The sequence below is a fragment of the Miniopterus schreibersii genome (genome assembly GCF_964146895.1).
Source record: "Miniopterus schreibersii genome assembly, chromosome: 4".
NCBI lineage: Eukaryota > Metazoa > Chordata > Mammalia > Chiroptera > Miniopteridae > Miniopterus > Miniopterus schreibersii.
In genome coordinates, this window is record NC_138105.1 from 8311941 (window position 1) to 8338778 (window position 26838).

Here is a 26838-nt window from a genome sequence, read left to right on the forward strand (position 1 = left end):
CTCAGACAAGGCCTGTAGCCGCTGGAGAAGCCGCGAAGCCACCCGACAGCCATCGCTTACAGTTTACAGGAGGCTGATGTCTCTCCTCCCATTTTCAACATGCACAGGACACGTTTTTAAAGGAAAAAATATACCCAGTTTACAAGGCTGTTAGCACTTGACTTTGTCTAAGAGAGAAGTGAATCCACATGCGAATGAGAGAGAAATCTGCTTACACAAAAGGGGGAACGTCAACTCCACGCGGTACTGGCCTCATGGGAAATAAAGTGACCAGAGCACAGCAGGGCCGGGTAACACCTGTAGCCACACGCTTCATGATTTTCCTTCTTCCTAACAGTATACAAGTGGATTCCTTTATGTCTCAACATGGAAGAGGAACAGACTATAAAAATTTGGATAAGTGTACAGTTTTTCAAAACCACATAAAGAGGGCGTGTGATTAACAAGGTTGAGATTAGGTTGAAATATGTCTATGCTTCTAAGTGAAACTTAAGGGCGAGTGTGTGACTGTGCTTGGGAAGAGCACACGCAGATCTGGGTGACTTCTAAGTCCCTAAGAAGTTCCAGAGCGGAGCCCGATATTTCAGAGCTAAGAACACCAGTGGAAATAACCCACTAGCAAAATCATCGCAAAACAGGTAAGATTAGCTCGTCAGGAAGGATTAAACAGAACCCGCTGCCTTATCGCCATGAACTAGACTCAGGCAGTTCACGCGTGGACATCTACCAATGGATGCCCGATGCCCGACAGGAAGCCCGAGGGCCCAGGCTGTCCTCGGGAAAGGCAATCAGCCAAGCTGCCAGATATTCAGCTACCTATAACAGACAGGCATTTATTACATTCTGATAACTTTCTAAGGACCATAACCAGGTCAGCTGGGTTCCTTTTATTTTTATCTCAAAAACTCGTGACTAAGGATTTTTAAACGTACTTGGCAAAATGCTTAGCTTAAGGCCCTATTTGTGCTACACCCAATTTTAAGCCAAGAGATGATTAGATTAAAAATAGGAAGCTCAGTAAAAAAAAAAAAAAAAAAAATCAAGGAAAGCATGGGGAAAAAAATATAAGGATTCTGAATTTCCTATCAACAAAATTACTTTTGTATAACTAGAGAACTTTCTGGGCATAGGCATAAATAGCACAATTAAGTTCACTAATTCTCTTAGGGAACTAATGCTTAAAAATAAAAGTTAAAGCACATGACAGCTTTTCAATTCATTTTAGGTTTAAATTGGGGTAAACAATCAGACACATGATAAAGACAGCGATTTTGGTAATTGCTGGGCGATGCAGACACCTGCGTAGCTGGGGCTGGAAAGGAATTTTTATTAGGTTGATAGAAAACTAGAATCGGTTGCTGAATTTCAATCAATTTAAGTGTATAATTTGACCTACAAACTATGTAACCCTAAATTTCTGAACGCAGCTGCCAGGAATCTATTTTCCAAATGGAAAGCAGATGGTTTCGGACAATACTGCAACACAGCAGTTTTCAGTCATGCCAAAGTGGCTTTCTCTTGCTAAAATTATAAACATAATTGAGGAGATAATTTTCAGATTTCTCTGAAAGACTATGCTATTTCCAAAGCGAAAAGCAAAGTTTAAACAGCCTGGTGATTTTTTAGCATTATCTTTAGAAATCAGTCTATATGCAAGTTTTTATTTATCTAAAACAACACATGGCAGAGTGTAACCTTGACCTCGTTTAGAACTAAATAATCCCACAGTGCCCCGAGCACTTAGAAACGCGTCTTTCCCTGTGATGCTCTCACAGTGCGCATTTACTCCAACGTTAGCGTTCTAGGAGGTCAACGGGTCCAGCCCAGCCCGATATGAACAATTCTTTAAACCTATAAACCCTTGTAAATCATTGGGAAAAATGCTCATTTCTTCAAATACCATCGAAAACAAAATAAACAAAGCCAATTCCGGATGAGGCTCATCCCAGCAGAAGCCCAGCCTTTTGGGAAAAATCATCTCAAGTTCCTGAAACTCTCCTCGGCAAGTGGCTCAGCTTGCCCCGCGGTGATTTACTTGAGAACCCAAGTCCTCCGCCTCCCCGCCGCCTTTCTGGCGCATCCCTGTGGCTGTGGCCCGGGACAGCCGGGACTCCCACGGGCTCATCGCTGCCCCCCCCCCGACCCTGAGTGGGACAACCTAGTCGCTCAGCCCCGACCTGCTGTGGATTAAACACGCTCAGTGAACACGCTCCAACGCCACGGAGGCCACAGATGCGGACGTGGTAAGTGCCTGTCAATGTAGCTCTTCTGGTTACACCCTTTCCCCGCGCCTCGGCCGGGGGTGGCTGCCCAACGCCGAGCCCCGCGCCAGGTCTAGATCCCACCCCCACCTCGCACTGTGGTCTCACCCGCCTGTTCCTTCCCTCTGTCCGAGAACGTCCTGCTCTCTTCTGGGGTGCAAGCCCCGCTCACGAGCACAAACGAAACCAAAACCAACCACAGGAATCTTCACTTGATTCGGCCAACAGCCTTCATCGCTACTCCTCCACTCTCTCTTTCACACAAAACTTGTTTTTAAAAAACAGTCTATATTCACTGCCTCCATTTTCTCGCTTCCCCTTGCCTTGTGCCGTTTACTCCTGAAGCTGCTTTCTCCACAGCTGGCTGCCTCGCCTCAGTCCTCGTGTTTGCCACCCTTCCTGCAACTCGGGGGACCTCCCCCCTTTTGGAGCCTGTTCTGCATGGTGCCTTCTGCCCTGTCCTCCATCCGCCTCCCTGTTTACCCATCTCGTCTGTCTCAGCTCTTTCCTTCCCTGCTCCTGAGCCCACACTCCCGAAGGTTCTGCCCCGTCTTCCCGTCTCTCTGCATTCTCTCCCCTCTGCTCCGCTGCCATGATTCCACAACCGAGGGACCCCGAGTCCCAGGAGTACGCCCCAGACCCCCTCTGGCTCTGACCACCGGCCCTCCCGCCTCCCGCCGTCCTTCCCGATTGCTGGTCCACCTGGTGGCCCCGCAGCACCGCGCACGTGCCCTGCTCTAACCCAGATCGGCGGTCCCCCTCCTTACTGCGCCCTCTTTGGTTATTAAGGGCACCATCATCTTCACCTGGCTCATTTCCCGCCTCTCTGCCCCGCAGGTAGCGCTGCGGTGGTGTGCCAGGGCCCTGGGGAGCGCGGGGTGTGTGTGTGTCCTGGCTCCCACTTCCTACCACGGTGACCCTCAGCCAGTCACGTCTGGCCTCCGTGACACAGTTGTACAGTTTACGTTAGAAAATGCAGGCAGGGCTCAGAGGGCTAGCACTTGGCAGCTGAGATGCTGATGACAATGACAGAGAACCTCCGTGATCTGGCCACGCCCTTCTCATTCCTTACTCGACCCTCGTCACGTCTCACACAGACCCGAGCCGCGCCTCTCAGGCTTACACTCGGAGGGCCAGCCGTGGTTGCAGCAGTGCAAGTGCCTCTGAGCGTCATGAATCTCAGCCAAGGCCTCGGTCAAAACCCAGAGCACGCGGCGTCCTGTCTCCAGGTCAGAGCTCGCTCCGGGCACGAAATGAGAAGGGACTGGGGAGCCGGGAAGTGGCCCACAGGAACCCAGCCTCCAAAAGTGCTCCTTGCTCCTCAGGCCACAGAAATTACACTCGCTCCCCATTCCTCATAGTGCAGGGGAGGCTATCGGTAACAAACTACAAATTCCCCCAACCAGACAACCACTGTGCAGTCCCCTGGCCCCACTTCCCCAGGAACTGAAAACTAAATTTAATTTTGGCCTAAGATAGATGTAAAGATTAGAACAATTACTAGGGGAAAACCCCCCAGAATCATATAACATATGACAAAGTCCATAAAAGTTATTATCTTTGTATCATCGGTGACTTTGCAGCCCTGCAGGAAATTGGAGTTGATTAAATATTTTTATGAGCATCCATCTAAACATTTACCATATGTGACTGAACATCTAGGGGACCATTACTAGTGGGAGCAGACACCCCGAGGAAGGCATGTTTGTGTGGGAATGAGGTGTCTGCAGGTAGTCATTTCTGCAAAGGGGGGTTACCGCTAGGGACTGCAGCTCTCTGGTCTCTTCCTCGGCTGCCGAAGCGTGATAGGACAGGACCTGCGAGAGAAACGGAGCAGGTTACACAGGGTCACCCCACCTGGGCTCGAATTCAGCCTGGGATTCTGCTAAAACCTCCTGGAATGAGAAATAGACTCTGCAGGCTGTCAGGCCTTCCTTTGCTTTCTGCTTTCTTTGCAGAGAGAAAATCCTAGATTTCAATTCAATTGTTCCAGAAAACAAAGTTATACTCCCCTTGTTCAAAGGAAACTGCGCACTCTGGTCTGACATTGTTGATGTAACAAACACATTATGTAAAGCCACACTATCGGCTCATACTTGGCAAAAAATTTAGTTTCAATTGCTTTGTTTTGTTTTGTTTTTAAATACCGCCTTTGTCACTTGTGCTTGTGTACAGAATTAGGAAAACAACATTTGTGTCAACTGACATTTTAATGTCGACATTTGGAAAGCAAGTCGCCTGGAAGCGGCCTGTAGCCGCTAGAGAATCTGTGCAGAAAAACTGCATGGCTGGGGTAGACATGTCACAGATTCAGGGAGCCCTTTACACTCGTGGGTTCAGAGCTAAGCAGAGTAGGGGGGTCTAGGAATCTGCCCGCTGACAGCCGAGGACACTCAGGCCCAGGGACTCTGCTGGCCTGGCTGGGAACCCACACCGAGGGAGGGATGGGGCCTCGGACCAGCTTCCTGCCACTCCTGCTCTGGAACATTTTCCATCACCCCAGTAAGGTTAGAAAGTCACTCTCGCCATCATTTATAACTGAACATGAGGGTCCTCAATTCCCATCTTCTGCATGTCAGCCATGGACGCTGAGAGGTCCCAGGCTGTGCTCACCTCCAGCGTGACCATCTGCTTGGCCATGGCCCTCTCCACGGCTTCATACATCTGCGTGTTCTGGATCCCCAGGCCACAGAAGATCACAAAGGCTTCCAGAAACTGCTCGTCATTCCGGTTGAAAGGCTTCACCTTGCCAGTGCTCTCCTCCAACTTGTTCACGAGCTGGCAAACCCCTGGGATGACCCAAGAAATGGAGCAAATGTTACCAGAAATGTCATAGTTTTTATTGACTTTAACATGCCCCCCCCCCAGACTGTCTTAGGCCTGGCATCTCAAAACAAACAAACGAACCCTCCAAAGTTCAGTATCAGCTAGAAAAGGAAATGGAATTTATTTACACGAGAACTCATTCCACGTGGTACTCAGCATGGGTTGTTCAAAAAATCCTGGAGAGCTATTTTCTTCCAGACTCGCCCGTGAATTTTAGGCCACTTGAGTCCCCAAAGACAGCCTGTCCTTTGGAGGCTGATTGGATTTTTGCAGACTTGCCAAGAGAAGGATTTTGGTGTCCATCAGAACTCCGGGCCACGCAAGCTGCCTCTCCTTACTGAGAACCAGAAGTTCAAGACCACAGTTGCCCAAAACACAGGGTGCAGGGCACCGGCGATTCACAGAGATGCTCTCAAACCTCAACAGGGGCCTCTGCGGCTAGGGGAAGCACGTTTGCAGACGACTTTCAATACTGCAAATAAAAATGACGCTTGGCTTAGGAATGAAAGCAGAACTCGTCTCTGAAGGACACCGCAACCTCCTCCGTCCTGGTCTGTCTTAGCAAGTGTCGTCAACAGGAGCGGAAGGTGACGTCAACGTCACGATGAATCTCCACTGAGCCACTGGTTCCGTGGGAGTCCGAGCCTCATGGTCTCCGCGAGGACTGGGTCACCTCCTTCCTCCGGGGAACACGGCGTCCTTCAAGTCCTACGCTTTAGTACATAGAGGGCCTCACAACTTACAGTGAGGGAGGCGAGAACAGCTTGTCATTGTTGCCCCTCTGCTTTCTTCCTCCCTGTTTATTTATTTTGAGGGGCGGCATGGGGGGTGAGAAAGATGCTATTTTTCTAATTTCTTCAGTTGACCACTTAGTTCAAATCATTTCATTATTACTTATTAATAATAACAAACTATTTAAAGCTATATATCTCCTGTGTGTATAGCTCTGACCATGTGCCTTGAGTGTTTGTTATATCGATACAGCTATTAATTTTCTAAAATGCCATATAGCAGTAGCTCCCTTACCCACGGGGGACACACCCCAAGACCCCGAGTGGATGCTGAGACCACGGAGAGTACCAAACCCTCTATATGTATGTTTTTTTCTACATGCACACCTATGATGAAGTGTGATTTATAAATTAGGCACAGTGAGAGATTAACAACAACAATAATAAAATAGGACAACTCTAACAATGTACTGTAATAAAACTTATGTCAATGTTTTCTCTCTCTCTCTGTGTCTCAAAATATCTTGTAGTGCACTCACACGAAAGGGGGCTCCTCACGTGTCTGAGTCGCCAGCATCACCGCTTACGGTGGGGGGTCCTTGTTGAATAAGCTCAGGGAGACCTGGACACGGCACCGTGCCCCCGGGACGGCTGACCCGGCAACCACGATGGCCTGCGTGGCTGCGGGGGGTCTGAGGCGCGGGCGATCACGCCCCGCTCGGGCGGTGTGAGCTCGTGAGACTGCGTCCCGCGCCTCAGGAGGGCGCCCCCTGAGAACGCGTGAGGAGTTTATTTCTGGAATTTTCCATTTAATGATTTCGGACAGCGAGCAATTGGAACCACAGAGCTACTGCAGCCCCACGTGGCCTCTGGACTTCTCCCTTGTCACTGAGAGGACGCTGCCCAGTTTCTGAGCGAGACTGTCCCCCTGCTCGCCCCTTGTCCACCCTCCCGGCCCTAGTGCATCTCGAGCGGGACAGTGCCGCCAGTTCGGCTTCTCGGGAGCCACCGAGTGCACGTGTACGTGTGACGATCGTCAGCATTTGTGAGATTCTGATGGATATTTCACAGGAATTTGTAGTTTTAAACTATGAAATAGAAAAGTATGTGCATGCCAATCAATTCCATTTCACTTTTATATTAACCAATGCTAATGTTTCCATGTCTTCCCTGTACTTCGACACTGTATGGACCACCCTTGTCCAGTTCTCCTGTATCTTAACAGCTTTGGCTTTTGCACGTCAATGATGTTATTTAGTTTATTAGAAGCATTTGTGACAATCACACTTTCCCCTGTGGATTTTAAACATAATCAAAGCAAAGTGACCCTTTACATTATGGTTTTACCTTAAATTCCATTTTGTCTGATATTATCATCTCTACCTTACTCTCAGACTTTGCCTGTGTTGTGTAAAATGTGTTCTCACAAGTGGCATGCATTCATGTCTCTGAGGAGCTCCTGTCCCTGGCCCGTGAAGGCCAGCGTCCCTGCTTCCTGGGGCTGCCTCATTTCTCTCTTGGGTCGGTGCTTGAAATGATAATATCCGTATTTGTTTCTACACTTTGATAATTTTAAGCTATAATGTCTTAGTTTTATTTTTTCCCATTTTATTCCAACCATTACTGCCTATTTCCAGGTGGTTATTATAACTAAGCATAATTTTTGGTTCTCTAACTGGGGAAAACTGGGTGCTGTGAGCACTCTGACCAATGTGCCCCATGAGGCCACCGCACAGTCCGGTCCCACCTGCGTTAGGAAAATCCTAGCAAGCGTCTGTAAACCACTGAATAGAGCCAAATGGTACATGGGGTCTAATTGAAACTTACGTAATTCTAGAATATGCGTTTGTGCTTTGGAGTCAAACTGCAACAGAGGAACCAGCAGAGAGGGGAGAGAGATGCACCTGGCGTCCCGTTCAGTGGGAAACGCTGTTTGCCTAGAGCCCGGCAGGCGGGGGTGGCAGGGCACTAGATTTTCTATCATATTTTCACTGACGAAGACATGGAAACCTAAGTTATGTACAGTGGAGATGGGCTAAACTTTTTTATATTTTATATGGGAATGGGACTAATTCCTTCGAAATATGCCCTGAAGTTGGTATGAACAACAGGCATAAGGATTTCTGGTAAATACGATATGGGGAAAAGGCATATTTAGCCTAATAAATAGGGGGGATAGTTGGTTAAATATATAAATGTCGAATGAGGAAAGTGTTTCCTTAATAGAGTTGGAAGCAAAGGGGTGGAAACACTGTCTCAGCCAGAGCACTAAGGAAACGTGCTAGGAAACAAAACCTCAGGGGCACCTCTGACGATACAACAGGCCCCACACCCGTCTAATGCCTATAATTTCATCTAAACCTCAGTAATGGAAAAAGATGAGGGGGAAGGAAGGTGACCAAAAACACATGGTCCCATCCATCTGTGCTTCTGCGTGCGGCTCCGCAGGGGGGCTCTATGAGATCTGCGTAACAGCAGAATCTGGTCTGACACGTAAGAAAAATTACCCACAGCCATGATACTTTCCATGCTGCATCTGGGGTGCAAAGTCTGGCTGAGAATTCGAATTCTTCATCTTGTCACACTTATAAAGCAGCAGGAACACTGGAAATTTCCTTCTCCTACTTGGAATCAAAATCAGCTTGAGCCCCCCCTAAAACTCCACTCGGGGAGTCATGTTTTTCTTCCTTTTTACTTACATGGAATTTTCCTCTCCAAAAACAGCGTCTGCTTACTTTGGGCTCTCTTCTCAAGTAGGGGGACACAAAACGTGTGCCAAGAGAAGTCTGGCTGTTTCGATCAGCATTTTTTAATTTTTTTGCTCACTTGTTGACTGATTTACCCCAAGTGCCTAGAGCAATACAGTGGTTGCTAAATACTTCCGATGAATGAATGGGTACAACCTACAATCTAAACCACACAGTCAAAAAAGAAAAATCAGAAACCAGAAGTGAGACTCCAAAACAATTCACATTATCAGCTTCATGTGTCTCAGTCTACCTCTCAACATGAGACCTTTAAACAAAAATTCCATTAAAATAGGATTAAAATAATTACAAAAATACAGCATCGTTAATCAGATCGGTGACAAATGTCTGTGGTTATCTGAACATTTCTTTTATCAGTTCAATTTTTATTTTTTACACATTTTATTCTTTAAATTTATACTTGGAAGAGAAGTTTCCGGGAATGTTATTTTTTCTGTAGCAAGGGCAGCATGGGGGTTAAGGAAAAGGCTTACCTATCACTTTATTCTTCTTTCCGTTTTTTATAGGCGTACAAAGCAGACTTTTAATGCCCTGCTGGTTTACGTTCCCCGTGTTTTCACTCTGAACAAAAACAAACAAAAACCAGCGAAAAATTACGAAAAGACTCATTTGCCCGTTAGGTGCTGTTATGTAAACCACATTGGACATCTGAAACCCCTAATATAGTCACCTTTTATTGGCTGGGGTGATAGAGTGCAGAAAATGTACACATTGCAACGACACTCACATAAACGCAATATAAAGCAATTCGTCTTTATATTATTAAAAATAATAAATATCCTAGACTTCTTTTCTCTCCGTTTAAGCATTCCCACAGCTTGCAGTACCTGCACGCACTCTCCCTGCAGGGGGCGCCTCAGGCAGCGTAAGGGGAGGAGCCCAAGCCAGAAGCGTCACCCCCACCGGCCAGGGCACCCCGCAGGGCACTGGGCCTGGTGGGGGCACTGCCACCGTCTCTGCTGCCCACACTGCTGCCTCCCGAGAGGTCCCCTAGACAGGGCATAACCACCCCAAGGCAGCCGACAGCGAGCAATGCTTTTCTGAAATAAAATGAGAGAAAATGCCAGAATCCGGTTTCCAGTGGCTGAGAAACTGGCCTTCGCAGCCTCGCTGTGAAGAACAGACGGTTCTCCGCAGAGCTGCCCCGGGCGGTGGTCACCAAGCACGTACCTTCAAGCCACGTAAAACTTAGCTTTGGGGATAAGCTCAAGAACTCTAGCAATCCTTGCTAAGGAGCGCCATTGACACCCATCATCTCACAAGTCGTTTAGGACAATTCATCAGGACATGTTTAAAAAGCTGATTAAAGTACACAGAAAAATACTCAAGTATCGCTCAGTATTTCGACCAACGTTCAGAGCGATTTCACTCCCCGTGAGCACATCAGGGGAAGCGCACGTCGGTCCTAGAGTCAGCTCCAGGCCTGGCCCGCCAGTGAGGAGTCACCGCGGGCGCAGATCTGGCGGGAAAGCGCCTTCCCGCTCCCCGTCCAGGGCTGGGCCACTTACCGTCCAGGGGAACCTCTTGTCCTTACTGACGTCTGGGATGTTGAGCGCCTCCATGGTGTTTTTGACATACTGAGCGTACATGTAATTGATTCTGTTTGCGTCACGCTCCCTGTGGAAATAACGCGTGTGAGTTCTCTCTGGGCAGAGCAGAGAGATTTATTTATCTAAATAAGTCATTTCTTTAGATAAATGATTATAAGAGACACACCAGTCTTAAATTATGGGGCAAAACATATATCTTCCTTTGAAAATGCAGCTTTAGATGTATCTGGTGATCTACAACTTCGGTAGTTATTATAATTGAAATGCTTTGAAAAGACACAGACCCACCATTTTTCAACTATCTAAAACAAGTTTTTAAATGTCATCAATAATCTTATTGCCATCGTTAGTGGGCATGTTGATTTTTGTGCTGTTTAATGTAAAATCCATCTGGATTTCCTCCCATGTCTGATTTTTCATCAGATTATAGAATGATGAAGGCCTCGCCTGTTTTACTTCCTCAGTTATTTACTCTGCGTATCCATCCCAGTAACCTCTCCCACACTTCAAAACGGGAAAGTCGGGCAGCCTACGTGAGCTTTATTAAGCAAGCTCTCATCTCTTCTTCCTGTGAGATCTTTTATGACACCTTCTAAATTAAAAATTTATCTTCTTAAAAAAATTCTCTTAAACCGAGAAATATTTCTCCCAGTTTCCTTCCAGTTTCTTGATCAACACAAAAGAGTATTCTAATGTCAGAGGGTGCGCAAGCCCAGGGCCAGTGCCGAGGGTGTTTTTCCATCAGGAAACTTCCCACGTCCCAGGCTGATGGGGTGACCTGGGCAAGGAGGGTCAGCTATGGACATTTACTCCCGTGGAAGGATATGCCCATCATAACTATAAAATCACTAACTGAAGAAATAGGAAGCCTGATAGCGGGAGATATTTCAAAATAAAATAGAGCCTCAGGAAGAAATGTCCGCTTGTGCTCAGTGTCCCCAGTACTTTTCCTGTCTCCTGTCCCTGCACCGAGACTGCTTCCTCCACAGCGGTTTCCAAGGGTGCTCGCGAGCACCAGTGACTCCACATAGACCCTGCAGTCTGGCCTCATTCCGGCCAAGATCTTCAGTCTTTCCTTCCTTTTCTCTGCATTTTAGCGTAAGTGCAATTTTAGTTTAAGTGCATCGGGTACCGGCCACGTGTCCGGTATTATGTGTGCGTGAAGGGGAGGGAGGAGTCCCCAAGGCCGCGCTGGGCTCCCACCCCAGACATCTAATCTGGGTGGGATCCCAAGGAGAGCTTAGGAGGGAAGTGCAGGATTTAGGTTCATAAAACAAATTTTAAAACTACAAGCATTCCACAGATAGCAGAAGCCTCAGGAAAGGAAATAAGCTTCAGTAAAGATACGAAGAGTGCAGGGGCGTCACTGGAAGAGAGGCCCCCAGAGAAGGAGTGGTAATAACACTATTAATGGCTTGTATTACTCTTATCAGCACCGTGCTAACAGTGGGAGCCGGATGAAGCCCCAAATAGTTGCGTGCCTCGCCAGGAAGGGTAAAATCAGACTTCGAGGCACTAACATTGAGAGGCAAAAACACTAAAATTACTTTAAATCAATGGAAACCTAGTTTTTTAAAATTCCTTGAAATCTCTCAGTTTTCCTAATGGCTAAGTTAGTGAAAAGTGACTGTTAGATTTACTGAGTTACGAGATACCATTTTCTTTCTTACTCTGAGAAATGCTGATAAAGTCTTGGTTCTCCCACTTGGTAAGTACAGACTGAGCGCCTGCTGCCCGAGAGGGCCCGCCAGCGTCACGTGGATCCCAGCTCACGGGGGCGTGTGGGTGTGATACAGCTGACAGCCCAGCAGAGGCTATGGCACAGGGTAGCTGATGGGTAGCTGCACACACCTTTGGGCAGGGTCCGGGCCCTCCGCAGCCCTTCCCTTCACCTGCATATCTGGCTCCAGAACGCAGACGCGACTTGGGGCTCAGCCACCTGTGGCTGGGTGTCACCATGCAAGTAAGTCCAATTCAACAGGACAAAAGAGAAAAGCTGCTGCTTCTGGAAGCCTGTGCTGAGAGGCAGCTGACACATTTCTCTGCCCACCCTGCACTGTCCCCCACACTCTCTCACCCACGCACCTGAGGCTGGAGCCACATCCCTGACCCCGAGGGGATGGGCCACACCCTGGTGCCGGGTCCAGAGGCCTCTGCGAGCCCCTGAGCCGCCCAGCTCCGGGCTTTTCCAGAGAGCGCAACCACCTGCATTCTTGCTCAAGCTATTTTTACTTTGTTTTTTACGGTGCAGTCGGGGCCTCATCCTAACTGATGCGACTGGTAACAAAGCCACAGTGCAGGAGGGGCGGAGGAGGGCAGGGCGCCCCTCAGTGGGTGGGATGGGGACCAGGCGGCGCTGGGAAATGCGTGAAAGGCGGGTGACCTGAGGACGTGGGGAACGAAGGGGGAGAGCGTCTTCCAGCCGGGAAAAATGGGATAAACCACGCTGCTGAAATGAAGAGTTTTCAGTGTATTTGGAAAACATCAAATAACTACAGGTTGGCAGGAAGACAGTGATGGTTTCGGGCTGAAGGCCTCGGGCTAAGACAGCAGCGGGCGTTTCTGAAAGTGGGAGCCAGGAGTAGGATCTGCGCCCGGAGCAACAGGAAGGTTGCGGGGCCCTGGAGACCACCCTCGGCTCCAGCTGCAAGGAGCGGCCCTGAACAGGCCACGCCGGCCAGCGCCTCGAGGGACAGTCTGGCCGCAGCTGGGATTGTTGGGACGGAGGCTGGGGAGGGCCTCCCAGCAGCCCCTCCAGACTCCTCCCGCCGTCTGAGGCACTTCCAGAGACGCTGCTGCAGCCGTCCCCCTGGGTCAGCCCTGTGCGGCTCTAGGGCTCCCCGGGCCTCCCCAGCTCCTTCCCCCTTGCTTCCCCCAGGGGTTTCCCCTCATACACGTCTTGCATATTAATCCAGCCTTGGCATCTGCTTCTTGGAGGACCTGGGCTAACTCAGACGTCCAAGGCCTTTTGCACAGTGGACATCATGGTAACGTATATGAGAACGTCTTCGGGGGGACAGTGAGGGACACGGAGCTCGGAAACACTGAGAAGCTTCTGTGCTTTAGAAGCAATGGGACTCACTGCAGGCTGCGTAAGCCAAAGACGGAAAAACACACCAGAGAGACAGAAATAAGAGCCAATGCAGAGAACCTACCACATGCCAGGAATGCTCTGAAGCGTGTATGTGCATTATCTCGCTTACGGCTGACTACAGTCCTGCTATCTGTAAAAAGGGTCTCCATTTCACAGATGGAGAAACTGAGGCTTCCAGAGGTTCAGTGATGTACGCAAAGCCCTCGAGCTAGTAAGTCTGATTTCAGAGTCTACACTCTCCTACTCCGTATCCAGTTTTTTAACGTAGTAAAAACCCTTTCTCTATGTTTTAAAGCAGTAGGTGCTACTGTATTTAACTAAAATTATGTTTCTGATATAATAACCATTAACAAGTACTAACTAGTATTATACTTCAAGAAAGTGAGTTCAGAGGGTTAACCCTATGTATTTGTCATTTTATGATAAAAATGTGGATTTATAGATTAACATAAAATTAATATGGAATTACAGCACTAAAATATCTATTTCTTGAAATTAAATGCTAACATGAACTGTGCAACATCATACTCACTTTTCCCTTCTGATTGGTGCCTCTTTGATTTGAAGCACAGAAACTAAAACCTTCCCCACCCCCTGGTCTGGAAATGAGCCTCCCTCCGGGAATTCCAGGGCGGCCCACCTCCCAGAGCCCTACCTCCTAACAGTGATCCGATGCTATAATTATGTATCATGTGCACCCTCAATATTTTTTACTGTTACACTTAACATCTCAAAACTATCTTCAGTACATAATTTTAATTTATAAACGATAAGTGGGTTGGTTGGGAAAACGCCAGATGAGCCAGGCTTTTAAACAGACACATAACTGCCTTAAAAGAATGGTTTGCTCACTGCTAACACCTCCCTCTCATGCAACAGTGTTGGGACTGACAAAGGGTTTAACAATGAGAACTGGAGAGGCCTGAGTTCTGTCAATAGTGATTTTAGAAAGACAATAAATACTCCGCTGGTGACGTGTGAATATCGGTGTAGTCCTTTTTCAAAATGCAGAGGTTATTAAACACCATTCTAATTCAGAGTTTCTGCAAAACTCAGCCTTATGTATGATTTTTATTTATAGAAACATTTGCATCACTAAGAGGTCTTTAATTACATCATTAGAGTAATGGCTAAGTTTTAAATGGTTAGCAGAAATAAGGCATGAGTGTTGAACAATTTTCATTACTGCAAAATCAGTTAATGAATCAGCTAAAATGCTCCATGCAAATTAGCCTCTTTTAAGGTACTCACACCCTAGTTTAGTTATCTTTTGTAAAAAATGTCTTTATACTAAGACTATTTTGAAATGATTAAAAACATAAATGAAAAGATACCTCCATTTTGCTTACAGAGAGGGAATATGGTATTCACCAGAAACAAATAAAAAAATATAGTAAGAAACTAAATATATAGACTTTGCTTTTTAAAAAATGAATATTCACCAGTAGGGGTCACTATTACACCAAGTCACCAGGCTCATTCTGCTATCACTACAAGGAATTAGAGGACCTGGCTGAATTATTAATAAAAATCAAAATGCAAATACATAAAATATAATTACACATAAAATATAATTACACATGCTGCTGCACAAATATTCAAAGGTAAATAGTTCATAATTGTATACATATAATATGCATTATCACACCAACTTCCTACATCTCATACACATATGTAAATTTTTAAATGTTTATATTTGTATATATATAAATTCATTATTTATGCAAGCCGAAAAGTAAGAGAGTCAAATATTTACGTGTGCCTTATCTAGAAGCTTTCTAAAATGTTTTTTATAAAAAGCAACAAAAATCTCATAGCATTATAAAATTAAAATAATATATATTAATGCCTATCCTAAGAGAGTCATTGATCAAGCCCGCAACCCGGGCATGTGCCCTGACCGGGAATCGAACCCCGATCGCCTGGATCCCACGTTGACGCTCAACTGCTGAGCCACGTCAGGCCGGGCTAATGCCTAGCCTAAGAATAAGGAATTCCATAGCTGAACTAGGCAGTGTAGCCTCAGCCCGCGTGGGGGGCAGAGACAGGCACTCACCAGGACGTGGGCCTGTTCAGTGTGGACTAAACAGTGTCGAATATGCCAGAAAACACAGACGGGCTTAGGAGAGAACACACGTGGAGATGGGATCAAGCTTCTGCTCAGACCAGCAATGCCGAGAGGGAAGGCGAGGCCAGCTGTTCAGGTCGGACTGTGTGAGCCAAACCTCGGGGAGCAGGGCCTCTGGGTAAGGACACTGGCTGATGGACCCGGGCACCCGCCCCAGGCCCAGCCCAGCAGCAAAGGTTTAAGTCAGGTGCGCCCTCTGGGCCCAGGGAACTCCCATCTGCCCAAGTACAGCCTGCCCTCAGCTGGTTCCTAACATTCTTGTCATAGGAGAAAAGGCCTTTCCTGGTCGCATGTTGTTAAAACAATAGTCGTTAGAAATAATGAGTTTTGGTTTAAATACAATTCCTTAACAAACTCACAACTTTGAGTCGCTGTGGTACGGTTTCTCCATCCTGATGGGGGAAGACCTAAGAGGACAGGAAGGGTGAGAACAGGTAAGAGGGAAGGAAGAGAGAAAAGGCGACCTGAGGGCAGAGGGCGCTTCTGCAGACCGAGGGTGACCCGGGTCGGCTGCGGGGGTCAGAGCAAAGGCAGGCTGCGCGCTGAGCCCGCCGTCCTGCGGCTCTGCTTCATATGGACAAAGTTTTGTTTCATTGTGTTTCCAACTTTATTACAAGCATTTTCTTCGAATGTTTTATCACAAATGTTTTGAAATATACAAAAAAGTTGAAAGTACAATGAATACCCTACTCCTGGATTCAACAGCCTTTTAACATGTTGCTGCGTGTGCCTTTTCTATGTATGCATGGTTTACGTTAAGTTTAGCTACGTTTACTTATTTATCTTCAGCAGAACCATTTTGAAGTTAGGTGCAGACATTCTAACACTTCAGCATAAATATCCTAAAAATAAGAACATTCTTCTACTCATCACAATTGCCCATCGCCACCAGTCCACATTTAAATTTCCAACAGTCCTCCAAAATGTCTCTGAGAGCTGTTCTGTTTTGTTTTAACTGGGACCTAGTCAAGGTTGCTGTATAGCTCCTGGCGCTGTGAACAGTCCCTCCCCCGGTCCCCTCAGTCACGCTGGATCCCTGAAGGGACCCGGCCAGTTGTCATACAGAGTGTTGCACGCCCTAGATTTGCACAGAGATGGATTTTAACGCATGGCCAGCGAGGTGCTCAGGGACGGAGCACTGTACCCCATTTACTACGTGAAATAATTCTCTGACAGGTGCACTGTCGTGAGAAGAATCTGGAACTGTAATGTCAAATAGTAAAGCTGCCCGGCCAAGCGTGGCTCAGCGGTTGAGCGTCGACCTGGGATCCAGACGATCGGGGTTCGATTCCCGGTCAGGGCACAGGCCCGGGTTGCGGGCTCGATCAATGACTCTCTCATCATTGATGTTTCTATCTCTCTCTCTCCCTCTCCTTTCCTCTCTCTGAAATCAATAAAGATATATTTAAAAAAAAAAATAGTAAAGCTAAGATAATGTTCTATTTCCATGGCCATATGAGGCTCCAATATATAATATGAATAATTAGCAGGGAAATAATTAGAAAGAAATGCACACTGGATAGTGCGACAAGCAGCATTACACCCGGGGAGTCCCGTGGCTTCCTCCTGGCAGATTACACGCTCAGAAAAGCCCCTGCTGAGCCGACGACACCAGCTTCTGCTAAGGGTGAGGCGGGGGATGTGAGAGAACATTTGGTAGTTTACTCTAAATCCCTTTTAAAATTCTTCAGAAAGCACATGTAAAATTGGGGCAATAACATCTACAACCTCCATTATATAAACACTTCTTACGTTTTCTGAGTGATAATTTAAAAATGAATACAAATTTTAAAATGATAAAAGCATGAAAAACAAATGGGCTCCAATGGAGATCTGATCTGACTGCAGCCCCAGGGTCCGTGCACTGAGGCAACGGGACCACCGGCTCCCTGCTGGTATTAAATCCCCACGGCTGATGCCAGATCGGAACAGGCCCGCAGAAAGTATGTGCAGAAGCCGTCAGATCCCAGTGAGGCTCCAATATGCCATGAAAAAGAGAACTGAAATAGAGCACACGCCGGCCTTGAATGAGCTCACAAAAAATACCATGCCTCAGGCTATGCTGTGACCATTCACCCTACGAAAAAATTCTCAATTGTAGTAAAAAAACAAAACAAAACAAAACCCCAACCCTGGGACTTTATAACATCAAAACAGTAAAGTATTTTCACACACTTAACTATCTGTGGGGAGGCAAGAGCCATTAGCTTTTATGTCTTAAATTAAACAGGCCACGCAACAACTCTGCAGCGGGTTTTACGTGCTTGTGAATTGAGAGAGTTCTTTTACCTTGTTACGGTGTCGGGCGATTGTGCCAGTTCCTCGCACTCCATGTGAAACACGCTGGAGAAGGAGTCCTGAGGACAGAGAGACAACGTGACCGGCAGTGAGTCTGACGAGGCCAGAGCAACTACCCACACAGGGACACACGTCTGAGGGGTGACCGGCGCGCTGGTAGTTGTGACTTTTTTTTACTCTCGGTCCAGAGGGAACTGGACCAAGCACTCGCTTCATGACATCGGGTTAGTAAAAGCCACGTTCCTATAGTTTCAGATCTCCACTTGCAAGAATGCTTATTTGAGTACTCTTTTTTTCTACCAGGTGTTAATAAATATGTTAGCTTCCAAATTTCTCTATATTTATTCAAAATCCTGCAGTTTTTGCTTTTATGCACACGCTGCCTGCTGCTGTCAGATCCCAGGTGAAGAACGTCTTTATAGAAAGACGTATCAGTCAGTCATATTTCAGGAGATCATTAAAATAATCATGAAAATTTTAACATAAAGAAAGACCCTTGAGGTGACTAAAAAGCAGAGTACATATTTGTAACCAAGCTATACTTACACCTGAATAAACTGGAAGGAAAGAGAGAAACAAAACAATGACATTCGTTTAGCATGGGGACAGAAGAGCGGAGCACTTTTTTTGTATTGCTTACATTTTGATTTTGGCTCACGCTGTTGAAATGCTTTTAATCAGTAAATAATTGCAATATAAGTCAAGTCACTTAATTCCTTTTCCAAACCCAACAACTGACATTGTTAAAAGTGAGCAAAGTGTTAAGTGTGCTAATGGGCGTTTTGCTGGGCTTTGCTTCAAAGCACTGCTGAGCCAAATCACACGCTGTCGCGATGGGTTAACCGGTGAAGCATGAACTGAACACTAATTAAAGTGACATTTAAGTTGTTTAAAGAGGGGAGCCTTATGTATAACTTTCAAAAATTAAATACTAAAGAGCAGGTCCCAGGGGAAACATGGTAAGTTGACATGCTGCATTAATGAGTTCTGACCTGAACTTTAAGGATAGCTACTGCCTTGTAATCATCTCGACATTAAAGATTTTATAACTGATTGAACATATGAAGTAGTATCTATGAGAATACTGATTATCGCACAGCATAGTGAGTTCCTAATTGATATCCTACTAATAAGAATCTCACATCCACACACATGCGCACACACACACAGTGATTCAGATAATGTTGGGTCATACAGGACAGTCTTAATATCTAAAACAATTAAACATTTTTTAATATAAGCTAGGTATTAAATATCTTTTATTCTGCTTCTGCCCCAAACATTAACTCGGATATCACATATGATTTGTAGCTGACCGACACAAGTGGTAACCCCCACTCTCTTTCCCATTAACCCACCAATAAGGAGCCTATTCTCAGGGTCTAAAGGAAAAGTAAAATGACAAACTACGTCAAAAAGAAATCTCCCATAGGTTAAGAAGGGAAAGAAACTGCATGAAGGAAAACCGCCCTCGGCTAGGGGCCCGGTTCAGACTCAGCAGGCCCGCCCAGAAGTAACCAGCACTTTACAAGAACAGTCTTCCACACACACCCATTTCTTTACCCTGCAAATCGGTGGACGGAAACCTACCAGTCAGAACAGCTGAGTGGTTTCCCATTGCTGGTAAAGGGCTGGGGACTCACTGGCAGCTTTAATAAACATTACTTTATTGGGCCGCGCCTTTTGGTTTTTAAATGATTTCTAGTAAAAGAATATTTGATACCCGACCCATTCAGAATAGGGGTCCACCTGTTCCCAGCAGCCAGGACACTGCTATTCCTGACCATGGGAGGTCAGCACTGTAACAACAGTGCATTTCTCCATCACAGCCATGGAGCTGCTGACCACAGCAGCGCAGGACCCGCCCCTGGTGACCACTTAGAGGAGGGACACCTGAGGCACGTGGCGACCCCACCGCTACCGTCTTCAGCCAGGACAGCTCATACTTCCATCGGCTCTGCATGACAACCACACAGGGTTTGAGAGGGTTCGAGGCTAGCATGGGGTTTAAAAGCCATGCTCCAAGAAACCTGAGTTTCTATCTCTCTAAAACTAAAAACGCCATACTCTGTACTCACGGAGCAGTCTTCGTCCACTATGAAAATGGTGCACTTCTGCACCTGCATGAAAGAGAGAATGGTGGCGGCTATCTTCTTTAGAATTACTTCCAGTGACTGCTGCTCTTCAAAAATTAAGCTGGCAAGGTCGAGCAGCACCTGGATAAAAAATCAGGAGCTTAATATTCAGTAATTGCTTGTGATCATTAAAGCAATATAATGGTATATATGGGTTATAAGTTGTTTATATATATTTAATCCAACTAGTTATGACCAAGTTTGCATTTAAATATAAATATGTCCCTGCTTACTAGCAATTGTTCTTATAGTCAGTACAGTGGTTCAATCATAGCTCTGAACCCAGGGTCATCAGACTTTAATCCTGTCTTCCCTTCCTGCAAGCTTTGTGATCTAGGGCAAATTTCTTGAAGATGGGGATAATGGTAGTACCAAAATCATAGGAATGTTGTAAGAACTAAATAAGTTAACATTCACAAGGAATTTTGAACAGTATCTGATATATAAAACACACTGTTAATAAAGAGTAAGTGATTATTAACATTTATCGACATTTTCACAGAGCATAGTAAATATTGTCCAAAGTAAACAAAGCATTAAGACTTCTTTTGTGACTTTTCCTGCTCATTTCTCTTTCCTTCTAATGTCACAAACAATTTGTGTGATGAGAGGGTAGGAAGGTTATTACAGAAAATTTACTGGGGGTGATACTATCCTAGCCGAGGACTGAAAGATGAGTAGGGATCATTCAGGTGAAGTAGGGAAGAGAAATATTTCCGTCAAAAAGAACTGAATTGAGAGAAAGTAGCACACTACAAACTCTGAGCAAGTTTCATGTGTATATGGAGTATAAAGTGGACAGCTGGGGAGATGAGGTTGCAGAGTGAGCAGAGAAAGAACCACAAAACCCTGTATGTCTCTTGAAGCAGTTTGTATGGTGACAGATTGCAGGAAGGAAGTGAAAAGATCACAGTTGTGTTCGTAAAAATGGGGACGGGATGAATGGATGACAAGAACAGAGCATGGGAACAGCTAGGGAGACACTGCAGCTGAAGGCAATGGAAGGTCCAATATCTTATTAACACAAGTGCAAAAAAGAAAAAATAGAGAGTAGGGGAGGTGAATTATCAAAGAAATAATGAAAAAAAATCACATAAAACTGAAGAGCATAATCTCCAGACTCAAAGAGATGATCAGGTATCAGCATCATGAATTATGAGAGAAAAAAAAGTCATACTATGAAATTAAGTTACCAAAGCAAAGATAAAGAAATAATCCAAAAAGCTTACAGACATTAAAAAAAATGTGCCAAGAATCAGAACAACATGGATGCTAGTTAGAAGACAAAGCACTACCTTTAAATCTGAGAAACTAAATTTTTATTTGAGAATTTTATACCCAGCCAAACTGGCAGGATAGTACAATAGACATTTTCATACATGTAAGGACTCAGAGAGCTTGCCTCACCACTGCCCTTCCTCAAGGAGTTAATTAATAATGTGCTGCAATAAAACAAGGGAATGAAGTGGGAGAGGAGTTGTGGGATCCAGTGGATAGCAGAGGAGCCCTTCTAAGAAAGCAGTGAATGAAAGTTCTACGCTGACACTTGTGCAGCAGCCATGGGGTGAAATAGTTTGGCTTGGAAGAGGCAAGACTGAGAACATCAATTTGGAGATCTCAGAGAGAAAGAACTCAACAGAACGCTTAAATAATGCAGTCTTGGGGTGAGGGGGGACCAACAGCATGAGATGACACCAGAGCAAACAGTTCAAGGAAAAAATGAATGGAATTCAGAAACATCCAGAAAAACTAATATGAACATTCACACAGTCATGATACTTATAAACACCTTATTTGAAATTGCAAGTTTAAAATTAACCTAGATAAAAGGTAAGAAAAGTTAATCATGGTTGTAGACAATGTATATGCTGTCCACGTGGCCAACATAAAAGAAAAAGTCCGGATGGGAAAGCAGAGGTAAGGAAGTGGTGGTGGGGAAGGAGAGATGAGAAATGCTGAGGTCCTTGTCTTAGGAAGCATGGAGTCAACAGATGATGTCTCTCATTGACAGAGCAAGAACTGGAAGCCCTATTTAACATTCCAAATGCAACCCATCCAATAACTCCAAACAGTGGCATAATGATATTGGTAGGCTAAGGGTCGTGCAGGCAACGGGTGGCGTGAGGCACATAAATCCTCCCGTTAAGTCCGTGAATGAGTCTAACAGTTACCAAGCATGGGAAGTAGGAAATGGAAATAACTCTTAGGAGAAACAGCTAACGTATTTAGAAATTAAATCTGTCTACTTGGATTTTCAATCGTACACATCTACTGGATAAAAATCATGCAAGTGTACTGGGAAAAAATTTAACGGAATTTTTAAAGACGCTCTGTGCCCGCCCCGAGCCACCGGCGTGCCTGGTTTCTCCTGTTCTCCAGCAGCGAGGTCTCGTAGAGCTGGGCGTTGTGAAGGACGATGCCGCAGAAGGCCAAGTACGCAGCAAAGTCCTGCAACGGGCGACACGACACCAGATGAGAACGGTCTATGAAGCTATCTTGTTATAGTGCCCGAAACACAAAAGGCACCCAAATTATTCAGAGTTGAAATAAGTATTAGGAAGCCCAAAGCGCAGACGCTTATTCTGCATAAAATCAGGAACTGATGCGGAGTGGGTGCGAGCTCAACGGCACCCCTAGTGGACGACGGGCGTTAACTCGCCCCCTATGTCACACATCAGGGAGTCACCACCAAGGGGAAAGGAGGCGGGATGGAGACACAGGTCTCTTTACATCCCTTGAAACTGGGATCCGCTCTACGTAAAAATTCGGTGTGGCCTCTGAATGACATTCAGACTTGGATCCATGCTGAGAAGGCAGAAACAGCTTGTAACTTATTACTGGGCAAATAAAGCCCACATGCTTGTTCAGAGAACACTGGCAACAGCAGTCCCACTAAAGCTGCAAATCTTAGCTGACTTATGTCCGTGTTAACAGGTATCTTTCATCCTCATTTTACTCTACTCGGGTGATGTGCTCACAATTATACTGATTGGTGATTAAAATAAATCTTTACGTGACATGCTTGATCCACAATTGTGGATTTATTTTGCCAAGACCCTAAGGATGCCAATCTTTCAAGAGGGGTTCACGCTAATGGACTAGAAACAAACAATGGAATATAAAGCTGATCTAGAGCCATGCTCCCACCAAATATTCTCAGGTGTCATTAACAAATAGGACAGTAGATGTCTATGACAATTTAAAGGCACTTGCTGTGTTATGAAGCAATTAAGACATGGGGCCAGCACCAGGGCCAATACGGCTGACAGCATGGAGACAAAAACCACTGTCTTGTCTGAGTGTCTCCCCAAAGTGTCTGCTAATTGTCAGGGGGTGCCATATCTAGCGATGGGCTTGAACAGCAGGAACTCGGTGGGCCCCCTGATATACATGTAATTACATCTACGACAGGTGCAGCTGTAAAGAGCTTTGAGGGCTGCGTCCTTAAGCGGGGCGTGTGGAGGCCGGTGGCCCCGTGTGCCTTCGGAGCTGGGCGGGAGGGGCACGAACGATGCTCACCCGGCTCCTTCTCAAGCTCTTTCCGCACCACCCGGCCTGAACTCGCACCCGGGTGCCGGCCTGTGCGGGAACCCTGTAACACACTCTGAACTTGGCTCCCCGGGGGGCAGTTCAACTTTCTGCTGGCCTGGGGTGCTAACCGGGGCCGCTGCTTTAGGGGATTTTACTCAAGGCTAAATCTCTCACAGCAGGGATGAAGGTAACTGAGCGAATTAAAAGTCCATGAGACCCTCTGCGCGGCCCCAACTTGCGGGTGCACACACCTCACACACACACACACACACACACACACCTCCCACACACACACACAACCTCACACACACACACACACACACACACCTCACACACACACACACAACCTCACACACACACACACACACCCCTCACACACACACACACACCTCACACACACACACACCTCACACACACACACACACACACACACACACACACCTCACTCACACACACACACCTCACACACACATACACACACCTCACACACACACCTCACACACACACACAACCTCACACACACACACACACACCTCACACACACACACACACCTCACACACACACACACCTCACACACACACACACACACACACCTCACTCACACACACACATACACACACCTCACACACACACACACCTCACACACACACACACACACACACCTCACACACACACCTCACACACACACAACCTCACACACACACACACACCTCACACACACACACACAACCTCACACACACACACACCTCACACACACACACAACCTCACACACACACACACACACACACCTCACACACACACCTCACACACACACAACCTCACACACACACACACCTCACACACACACACACAACCTCACACACACACAACCTCACACACACACACAACCTCACACACACACACACACACACCTCACACACACACACAACCTCACACACACACACAACCTCACACACACACACACACACCTCACACACACACACACCTCACACACACACACACACCTCACACACACACACCTCACACACACACACACCTCACACACACACACCTCACACACACACACACACACACCTCACACACACACACACCTCACACACACACACACACCTCACACACACACACCTCACACACACACACACCTCACACACACACACCTCACACACACACACACACACACCTCACACACACACACACCTCACACACACACACACACACACCTCACACACACACACACACCTCACACACACACACACAACCTCACACACACACACACACACACCTCACACACACACACACACACCTCACACACACACACACACCTCACACACACACACACACACCTCACACACACACACACCCCCCTCACACACACCCCCCTCACACACACACACACCTCACACACACACACACACACCTCACACACACACACACACACACCTCACACACACACACACACCTCACACACACACACACCCCCCTCACACACACACACACACCTCACACACACACACACCTCACACACCTCACACACACACCTCACACCTCACACACACACACACACACACACCTCACACACACACACACCCCCCTCACACACACCCCCCTCACACACACCTCACACACACACGCACACACACCCGACACACGCTGACAGCCGTGGGCGGCGGGGACCCTGCTGAGGGAGTGAACCCCGCGGGGTCCCCACAGCCAGGCCAGCACTGCGTCTGCCCAGGAAGGACGCTTCTGACCCCGTGCAGTCGCTGTACCCCGTGTTTCCCGGGACCGGCGGCGTGGGCAGCGGCTCCCTCTGGAGGCCCGCGCCCCGCGAGGAGGAGGCGCCCCCGTGGTACCTTCTCATCCTTTTCCGTGAACGTCCCGCCGTTCCCCGACTTCTTGTTGATGGCCTGGGCGACGCCAACCACCTGGTACAAGGAGAGGAAAGTGGTCCGAAGTCACTGGTCTACATTCGCCAAAGCGTGTTTTCTGCGTGTGCTTTACGCAGCACGAGCTACGAACCCGAAACGGGGCCGCTCGGCGATGGGGCCGGTGCCGCAGCACTGACGCGTCTCTCTTCCCAGCCGCAGTTTGAGTGCTTTTACCCTCCCGGCTCCCGCACTGTCTGACTGTGGCCCCCCCGCGTGGTGAAGGGGATGACCGACAATGCCCGCCGCCCCGGTCAGCAGCCCCGGTTCCCTGTGCGAGGGGACGCGGGCGGGCGGGCGGGAAAAGCAAGGAGCGCTGAAGGCATCAACTCCTCACTGCCCGTCAGGGTCTCGGGGGGGGCAGATCTCTTCATATCAAGCAAAGGGCAGAGGAAAAATGGGCAGATTTATCAACTCTTATTCGGGCGTGGACTGTCCAGTAAGTACATCACCCTAAAAAACCGTGATCCCTCTGACACTTCTCCCATCATCATCGACAACAGAAACCTGCCCTGCTTTGAGCGCCTTTGGGACGACACTAAGTCCCCGCGATGCTGTGACGTGCGAGACCTGAGTCACGTCCTTAGCGAACAAGCTAGCTGAGACTCGGGATGTGCACGGATAAGATGAGGTCCTTGTCCTAATGCCTGGAACCTGGGGATAGGTCGCCTTACATGGCAAAAGGGACTTTGCAGACGTGATTAAGTTAAGGATCTGGAGATGGGGAGATAGACTGTCCTGAGTCCCATGGGTGGGCCCAGTGCCCGAGCAGGAGGCGGGACATTCGCAGGAATGGGAAGAGCTGTGGGGCAGGTCTGAAGCTAGAGGAGGAGCCACAGCCAAGGGGTGCGGGCAGGCTGGGGAAGGCCAGGCAACAATTCCTCCCGGGGCTCCGCAGGGGAGCACAGCCACCCACACCGATTTTAGCCCAGTGAGAAGTAGTTTGGACTCTGGCCCGATGGGGTTGACGTACTGCACTTCATTCCTGGTAGATTCTGACAGCAGCAGTGACACCCAGATGCTCCATTGGAAGCGCTCCCACACTCTACCTTCCCTGCACCCCTCCTCACCCCACCCTGCATCTGTGTTTCACCAGCTAAGCCCCACTTCCTTGGAAAGCCCTGACATCCCCTCGCTAATGGTTTTCTTGCCTTTAGTCCAACTCTGACACTATGCCAACGCTGTCTTCTTTGGACATGCTCTGCTCGCCCAAGTCACCTCCTCACTCACACGTTCTAGCAGCTCCACCCATCCATCTACAGGGTAAAAAGCGAAGCCGGGATCCACAGCCCCAGCTTGCACTGAGACCGCCCACATGACCTCTGTGGTCCACGCTATGACCTTTGTCCACCTGGCTCCTTGAAATTACAACCCTCCTCTCTCTCTACGGAGGCCGAGTCTCCAAAAAGCGGCCCCGCAAACCCAAGTCCCGCAAGGCAGTCTTGAATGCCGTACATCTGACACCAAGGTCTCCGGCCTTCAGCCTCATCTTATCCGTGCACATCCCGAGTCTCCAACTAGCTTGTTTGCTAAGGACGTGACTCAGGTCTCGCACGTCACAGCATCGCGGGAACTTAGTGTCGTCCCA

General features: G+C 47.4%; 1 protein-coding gene across 4 annotated transcripts in view; it reads right to left on the bottom strand.

The window, feature by feature from the left end:
- The window catches only part of PDE5A (phosphodiesterase 5A), a 94556-nt gene that overhangs the window by 29116 nt on the left and 38602 nt on the right, over nt 1-26838 (bottom strand). For 2 of the 4 annotated variants that reach the window (XM_081137129.1, XM_081137131.1), the window contains exons 4-12: nt 25179-25250; nt 22150-22239; nt 19735-19872; nt 17648-17715; nt 15718-15765; nt 10095-10203; nt 9060-9147; nt 4875-5050; nt 4019-4078 (exon numbers count right to left, since the gene is read on the bottom strand). In XM_081137129.1, the coding sequence (XP_080993255.1) occupies nt 4019-4078; nt 4875-5050; nt 9060-9147; nt 10095-10203; nt 15718-15765; nt 17648-17715; nt 19735-19872; nt 22150-22239; nt 25179-25250 (849 nt within the window). The remainder of the gene's footprint in view (nt 1-4018; nt 4079-4874; nt 5051-9059; nt 9148-10094; nt 10204-15717; nt 15766-17647; nt 17716-19734; nt 19873-22149; nt 22240-25178; nt 25251-26838) is intronic. The other 2 variants (XM_081137130.1, XM_081137132.1) reach the window with 1 other exon arrangement.